This window comes from Oncorhynchus masou, chromosome 29, assembly GCF_036934945.1.
Source record: "Oncorhynchus masou masou isolate Uvic2021 chromosome 29, UVic_Omas_1.1, whole genome shotgun sequence".
NCBI lineage: Eukaryota > Metazoa > Chordata > Actinopteri > Salmoniformes > Salmonidae > Oncorhynchus > Oncorhynchus masou.
In genome coordinates, this window is record NC_088240.1 from 24,136,075 (window position 1) to 24,145,250 (window position 9,176).

The 9,176-nt window shown below is 45.5% G+C and overlaps 1 protein-coding gene across 1 annotated transcript; it reads left to right on the forward strand.

The window, feature by feature from the left end:
- The first annotated feature begins 72 nt into the window (after positions 1-72).
- Positions 73-6,848, forward strand: LOC135521140 (acetylserotonin O-methyltransferase-like). The gene is made up of 8 exons (XM_064947075.1): positions 73-407; positions 492-666; positions 2,304-2,433; positions 2,520-2,588; positions 3,067-3,185; positions 3,815-3,955; positions 4,064-4,186; positions 6,227-6,848. The coding sequence occupies exons 1-8, from the start codon at positions 315-317 to the stop codon at positions 6,436-6,438; spliced, it is 1,062 nt and encodes a 353-aa protein (XP_064803147.1). The 5' UTR covers positions 73-314; the 3' UTR covers positions 6,439-6,848.
- Positions 6,849-9,176: the final 2,328 nt, after the last annotated feature.

The following is a 9,176-nucleotide window of genomic DNA, read 5'->3' on the forward strand; positions in this document are numbered from 1 at the left end:
GCTATCCGATTAAACTTGAAACTGAGGCAGCAGTGGTCATTAATATTACTCCCTCAGTCGTTTGCACTGCCACACACTTACAAGAGCTATTGGCTGTTTCACTACAACACACACGAGGACTAGCAGCAGTAGCAGAACCAGGATTGACTTGGGACCAACTCATTCAGGATACACTACTAAAGGACTCATACCGATCTCCTTTGACAACAGGAGGCCTCGCTGGAACACTCAGTCTCATACAGCGACAGACACAAACCTACGCTGGTCAAGCAGAAGTGTAGTGAGAGGCTGAGGGACCAGGGAAGACTTTTCTAATGGAGCCAGCTGGTACTACTACTACTGTTACTACTGCTGCTGCCTACCCCCGGAAGATTCTGGACTATATGGAAGGCTTCCTGGTCTCTAAGGTAAAACACACACACACATAGGATTCAAGTCCCATTCTCAACCACTGTTTGATGTGTGTGTTTGAGCCTGCCCTCTCTCTCTAGACCCTGTTCACAGCCTGTGAGCTGGGTGTGTTTGACCTGCTGGCCTCGTCACAGCACCCCCTGTCTCTAGAGGAAGTAGCACTGGGAATCAGGGCCAGCCAGGACGGGACTGAGAGGCTCCTGGCAGCCTGCACCGGGCTGGACCTACTCAATACACACACACTGGAAGGACAGGGTAATGCACACACACTGGGTGGACAGGGTAATGCACACACTGGACGGACAGGGTAATACACACACACTGGAAGGACAGGGTAATGCACACACACACACACACACACACACACACACACTGGACGGACAGGGTAATACACACACACACACTGGAAGGACAGGGTAATGCACACACACACACACACAGAACGGACAGTGTAATGCACACACACTGGACGGACAGGGTAATGCAAACACACACTGGGTGGACAGGATCATGCACACACACACTGGACAGACAAATGCACACACACACACACACACACACACACACACACACACACACACACACACACAGAGACACACACTGGACGGACAGGGTAATGCACACACACACACACACTGGACGGACAGGGTAATACACACACACACACTGGACAGACAGTAATGCACACACACACACACAGAGACACACTGAATGGACAGGGTTATGCACACACACACTGGATGGACAGGATAATAAACACACAGACACACTGGACAGACAAATGCGCACACACACACACACACACACACACACACACACACACACAGAGACACACACACACGCACACACTGGATAGACAAATGCACACACACACACACACACACACACACACACACACACACACACACACACACACACACACACACGCACACACACACACACACACACACTGGATAGACAAATGCACACACACACACACACACACACACACAGAGACACATACACACGCACACACTGGATAGACAAATACACACACACACACACACACACACACTGGATAGACAAATGCACACACACACACACACAGAGACACACACTGGATGGACAGGATAATACACACACACACACACTGGACGGACAGGGTAATGCAAACACACACTGGATGGACAGGATAATGCAAACACACACTGGATGGACAGGATAATGCACACACACACTGGACAGACAAATGCACACACACACACACACACACAGAGACACACACTGGACGGACAGGGTAATGCACACACACACACACACTGGACGGACAGGGTAATACACACACACACACTGGACAGACAGTAATGCACACACACACACACAGAGACACACTGAACGGACAGGGTTATGCACACACACACTGGATGGACAGGATAATAAACACACACACACACTGGACAGACATGCGCGCACACACACACACACACACACACACACACACACAGAGACACACGCACACGCACACACTGGATAGACAAATGCACACACACACACACACACACACACACACACACACACACACACACACACACACACACACACACACACACACACACACACACACACACACACACACACACACACACAGACTGGATAGACAAATGCACACACACACACACAGAGACACACACTGGACGGACAGGATAATACACACACACACACACACTGGACGGACAGGGTAATACACACACACACACACTGGACGGACAGGGTAATACACACACACACACTGGACGGACAGGGTAACACACACTGGATGGACAGAGTAATGCACACACACAGAGACAGACTGGACGGACAGGGTAACTCACTCACTCACTCACTCTTTCATATACCCCTCTCTGTGTCTCTAGTGATGTACAGTAACACAGAGCAGTCCAGTGTATATCTGACCCAGTCCAGTCCAGTGTCCCTGACCCAGTCCATCCACTACAGCTCCAAGACCATCTACCTCTGCTGGCATTACCTGACTGACGCTGTGAGGTGAGTCCTCTCACCTGAGTTGTGTTCACCAAGGAGAACATATTTGGATTTGAATTGAAACAGGAACCTGACCTTTGTCCCCCCAGGGAGGGCAGTAATCAGTATGAGAAGGCGTTCGGTGTCAAATCTGAACATCTGTTTGAAGCCCTGTACAGGTGACACACTCATACACACACAGCTCTTCATCTCTACTCTACATTTACTCTCTCCATATTCTCTCTCTCCCTCTGCTTTCCTGCCTGGAGAAAAAGTGTCAGTGGAATGAGAAATGTTGTGGAATGGCCTTGAGCTTCACAGTCAATCTAATGAGAATGGTATTTTTTATGGTTCAGTGATTTTCAAGGATCACATTTATTTTAGAACAAAGCACTTTCTCTTCATTATTCTTTCTCTGTCTCTCTCACTCTTTATCTGACTCTATTGGTCAGTCGTTGTTGATGGTGTGAGAGGCGGGGAAGGACAGAAAGGAGGGAGGAGGAAAAGCAGGAGAAGGAATCAGAGTTGTGAATCATTCAGAGAGCAGTTTATATTTGCTGGGCACAGCTGTCTGGTACTGTATCTGTGAAAAGAGGTGTGTGTGTGTGTGTGTGTGTGTGTGTGTGTGTGTGTGTGTGTGTGTGTGTGTGTGTGTAGGTCTGAGGAGGAGATGGTAAAGTTTATGCAGCTGATGAACTCCATCTGGAACATCTGTGGTCGAGACGTGGTGACGGCCTTCAACCTCTCACCTTTCACAACCATCTACGACCTCGGGGGTGAGGAGTTGTGTGTGTGTGTGTTTACCATCTTGACATAAGGTGAAAGGTCACTGTGTAGAGTAGAGCTGTGTGTAATAACTCCAAAGACCACAGGGGGTAGCTGTGCAGCTACAAGCTGAGGCTGACACACTTTATTGAAAAGGAAAGAGAAAGAGGGAGAGGCTAGGGAGACCAAAAGTTCTGTGCGTTTTGTTTCCCTTTCATTCTGTTTTCTTCTTTTTTCTTCTTTGATTCCTTCTCTCCCCTGTCCTGTACTATTGAACTGTTTGTGCGTGTGTCTGTGATATATGAGTGGGTGTGTTCAGAATACAGATTCCACTAAAAAGAGTTCTGATAAAGCACACCCAACCTAAAGACTCAACAGTCTTCCAGACAGGCCAGGTTTCTACAAGTGTTCTCTGTAGACACTGTCTGGGTGTAAAACCCACATAGAGATGACACATCACATCACAAACACACACCAGGGCTGGGCGGACTCTTCTGGGACTCACAGCTCCTCATTGGTCAGTTAAGGATTGCTCTGCTAATTAGTTAATAGGTTACCATGGCAACATATTCCTGTGATTATAAATACTATATTACATATCACTGCATCTCTCTCTCTCTTTCCCTCTCTCTTTCTCTAGGTTGTAGTGGAGCGCTAGCCAAGCAGTGTGTGTTGGCATACCCAGAATGCACTGTGACGATCTTTGACCTCCCCAAGGTGGTGAAGACATCCAGAGAACACTTTGTTACCGACGACAACCAGAGGGTCAGCTTCCATGAAGGTAGGCAACTCCTACACCGAGAGACAGCCAATCAGTGACCTCAGACAGAGCGATGGGAGGAGCCATTGTCTTTGACTGACAGTATTGTGTATTTGTGTATGTGTGTAGGGGACTTTTTCAAGGATGCGCTGCCAGATGCTGACCTCTATATTCTGGCAAGAATCCTTCATGACTGGACAGACGTGCGCAGCATAGAACTACTGACCAAAGTCTACAGGGCCTGCAGACCAGGTACACACACACACACACACACACACACACACACACACACACACACACACACACACACACACACACACACACACACACACACACAGACACACAGACACACACACACACATCCTCCTCTATCGCTCTCTTTCTCCTTCAGTCATTCTCTCTGGTGAGAAAGATCAGATGCGACTTGGCTCTGTCTCTGTGTGTGTGTGTGCAGCCAGGTCACCTGTGATACAAGTCAGTATTCAACGCCCATCCATGTCTGACGACTTCCTGAGATGACGTGGAAACCGGCCACTAGAGGCAACAGTGAGCACTCTCATTCCAAAGGTTGCTAGTTCGAATCCAGCAATATCATTTTTTCGATTTGAGTTTTAAGCCTATCCCAAACCTTAACCCTTATCTTAACCATTCGGAGTTAATGCCTGAACTTAACTATTATCTTAACCATTCTGAGTTAATGCCATATTTAACCATTCAGAGTTAATGCCTTATCTTAACAATTCAGAGTTAATGCCTGACCTCAACCCTTATCTTAACCGTTCAGAATTAATGCCTTATCTTAACCATCCATAGTTAATGCCTTATCTTAACAATTCAGAGTTAATGCCTGACCTCAATACTTATCTTAACAATTCAGAATTAATGCCTTATCTTAACCATTCAGAGTTAATGCCTAACCTTAAGAATTTGGAGTTAATGCCTAACCATAAGAATTCGTAGTTAATGCCTAACCTTAAGAATTCGTATTTAATGCCTAACCTTAAGAATTCAGAGTTATTGCCTTACCTTAACCATTCAGAAAGAACCCCCTAGAGTCGATGTCTGCTCCCCCGCGGAAATCTAAATGGCATAATAAAAAATCCTGATAAAAATGTGTCAGTTTAAGGTATAGATGTTGCACCTCCTCATCCTGTGTGAAAGGTGACAGAGATACAGCAGTGTTTGTCAGACCATGAGACATCCCGACAATCAGTCTTCTCACAAAATCATCTGTTGCATCCGACGGGTGAGACTGTCACAAACACGATGGTGTTCTCCATTTTGCTCGTCTGAAGTCGGTACAGCCGATCTGCCAACTTCTGTACTCAAGTACTGTATATTGAGACTGTTTAGTGCCCAAAAGAAGGGGTTAAATACAAGTTGAAAAATTATAATAATGTTTCCTGATCTTTCTTATATCTCTCAGATATTGGACAGACATTTCAGAACAAACTTCCTACCTTTTTTTTGTTATACTTCAAGGGGTCTTAAAATTCTGAATCAAATAGCAACATTATCCTTGGTATGATCTTCTTTAAACAATTCCATATAGCTTAGTAGGGTTAATGCCTGAACTTAACCTTAAACACCAAGAAATTTGACGTTTCGAACAACCTTGAAATTTGAGGTTCGAGAAACACGAATGGACGCCCTATTCTGACGTGAGACTGTGAGAACTGGTAGCCAAATTCTGTTTGTTGTCGTCTGTGTGTTTGTGTGTCCCATAGCTGCACTGTCACAAATACCACCCCTCTCCTTACTCTTCTGCACCCCCTCCCTCGCCTCGGGTGACTGTGTCAAGAACAGCATCCTATCAGACAAGCCCACAAGTAGCCACACACAAACACTATGGTCTTTGAGAGCTCCGCTGTAGCCAGAGGCTTGTTACATAACACAAACACACTCACACACACTGGCAAGAACATAACACACACACACACATTCCGCAGAGGTGCAAATGAGGATATTCTTTTTAACCTTCAGCTCAACCTTCTGATAGAAACTAACAGAGTAAGCAGCAGTCTGGGAAGGACAACTGAGGAAGAATGCACATTGACTGACATCACAGACAGGCCATCGTAGCCCAGAGCCAAAGAACGCAATCAGGCACTCATTATATGTTTTCTGTGTTTGTGTGCGTGTGTATGTGCGTGTGAGAATGTGTGTGTGTGTGTGTGTGTGTGTGTGTGTGTGTGTGTGTGTGTGTGTGTGTGTGTGTGTGTGTGTGTGTGTGTGTGTGTGTGTGTGTGTGTGTGTGTGTGTGTGTGTGTGTGTGTGTGTGTGTGTGTGTAGGAGGAGGTGTGTTGGTGGTAGAGGCGTTGCTGTGTGAAGACGGGTCAGGGCCTCTGACAGCCCAGCTGTACTCTCTGAACATGCTGGTTCAGACGGAGGGCAAAGAGCGGACGGCAGCAGAGTACACTGCCCTGCTGACAGCCGCAGGGTTTCAAAACATACAGGTGGAGAGGACAGGCAAGATTTATGATGCTGTCCTGGGACGCAAGTAGGGAAGTCTCTACTGTTGATGTTGCTGATGTATAGATCTGCTATCTTAATTTGATCACTCTGTTGTCGCAAAGAATTTTCAAAAAGCATTTTGCAGTGTATTCAACGTTTGAAAGGGCTTCTTAAGTTTGTAATTTCCACTACAAAATGTCAGACTTGATTAACGGAAAATGAATCAACCCCTACAAAAATATAGATGAATTACAATCTACATAATAATTCACATTTCCCGTTGCTGGAGGTTTATTATTAACAGGGTCAAATTAAATGATAGACCGTTATTATCTCTGTAGACCTGTCTATCTCTGTAGCCTAGGTAGTAAACCTATTGTCTTTGTAATCTTTTTCTGTATGTTAAAACCTTTGTTCTTCTGATATGATGATGATTACCCATTAAAACTGTGTTGTTCTACAGTCAATGTTCTACAGCTTCTCTGTTTCTGATTGGTTCTCTGATTTGTTCTCTGGGGAGGTAAAGGGAGGAAGGGTGGAAGTAAAGTAGAGGAGGGGGGGTTCAAGGACATTCATCATCCTCTTCTCCTCCCCTCCTCCTCTTCACCAGACTAATCTGGCCTCAGGCTGGTTCACTTCACACCACACTAACACTCTGTGATGATGTCACTGTTCTTTATCCAGAGGCCTTTGCATGACGGTCCTGTAAGACAACTGCTCCAGGGCATACTGGGGATACACTCACAGCCACTGACCATGTGTGTGTGTGTTTATGTGAGTCTTAGTTATTCTTGGCAAAAGTACACTTTTTTGTAGAGGTTATATCAATTTTCCTACTGTAAATTTTGGCATGTAAATAAGAATTTGTTCTTAACTGACTTGCCTAGTTAAATAAAATGATCGGTCCTGGTCAAACAAGGCCTTGTTTGATTTTAAGTACTTAGGTGATAGTGGCCTTGTGGTTGGAGTGTCCTCCTGAGATTGGAAGGTTGTGAGTTTAATCCCTCATACCAAAGACTGTAAAAATGGGACCTGATGCATCTCTGCTTTGCACTCAGCATTAAGGAGATAGATTGGGGGTAAGGCTCTATGATAGACTAGCATCCTGTCCAGTGGGTGTACTTGTACATCAAGCTGCCTCACCCTACAGAAACAATGAGCCAATGAGCCATTCTGGCTTGCACAAGCCAAGATAGACACACACACAGACAGACACACACTTCTCACAATTCAATAAAAACCTTTCTGATGTAAGCCTGCTTTTCTCCAGTATAAACATTCAGTTACTCATGCTGAGGTCTCGGTGACAACAGTATTGAGCTGAGGACGAAGCCTGTCTGCCCTGTAGTCACACACGCGCACACACACACACACACACACACACATTCATTACCAGACACCTGTGGCCAGCAGACATGAATTACTCTCTGAATGATTGCACAACTCTGATTCTTTTTCCTCCTCCCTCCACTTCCTCATCACTCCTCTCCCTCCCTTTCTTCCTTCCTCTTCCTCCTGCCAGAAGTAGACTGGTGTGTGTTAGGTTAGGGCTGTGGGGTTGGAAGGTTAAAGCTGTGTAAAGATGCTTCAATGAATCTCAAATATATTATATCTGTGTTTCTAAGGGCTTCTCTTACTAAGTACTCATTCAGGGATGGGTCTCAGCACGGTGTGTGTCTGTCCATGTGTGTGTAGCTGTCTGTCTCTGAGGACATATCTCAACCCTGATAATCACTTATTCCTCTCCCTCTCTCTCCCTTCATGAGCAGTGAGGTTTATAATAATGAATGTAAAATTGGACACAGAGACAGGTACTGAGGGGTGAGACACTGATGTTTGTAATGTAACAAGACAGTGAGACAGGTATTGAGCAGTGAGACATTGATGTTTAAGGTTAAATGGATGTGGTTGCTGTGGGTGACTGCTGCCAGGGGAAACCGGCCTTTAAAAACATCCAACCACAGTTCAACTCATTAGCGTATTCCCAATGATTATTTTCATTACAGTAAAAATGTAACGGTCCTAGGCCTGTCTCTCACAGCATCAGGCCAGACACACGCACTCAAGCATGCGCATGCAAGCACACACACCACATAGCACACACATACACAAAACAGAACGATTGATCAGTTCTGCCACTGTTGATTAAGATCAAGTCTGGCTAAAGTCAGCTGTGTGCAGTCATGTCTGTCAGTGGAGAAATCTTGGTGGCAGAACTGATCAGAACTGATTAGATTATGTGGATAATTAGCCAGCTCCACTCTCATTATCTGTACATGGCAACATAATGAGCTGTAGCAAGGATAGCAAACATTACTATTGTATCTGTCTGTCTGTTCGCTCACTCATCCGGCCCTCAGTGACATTACTACTGTCTGTCTGTCGGTCCGTCTGTCCGTGTGCCCATCTATCCATCCATCCATCCGGCCCTCAGTGACATTACAAACCTCTGACTATCCAAGCATGCTACACGTTGCTCTACATACGTATACTGTCACTATAAATGCATAGAGATGTTTTATAAATAGATCATCCTCACATTTTAGGAACCAAATGTAGGCTACAATAAATGTATAAAAATTCAGAAATGAGCAACTGGAAATGAGAGGAGCAGAGAGAGAGGACTAGAAATGAGAGGAGCAGAGAGAGATGACTGGAAATGAGAGGAGCAGAGAGAGAGGACTGGAAATGAGAGGAGCAGAGAGAGAGGACTGGATATGAGAGGATCAGAGAGAGAGGACTGGAAATGAGAGGAGCAGAGAGAGGACTGGAAATGAGAGGAGCAGAG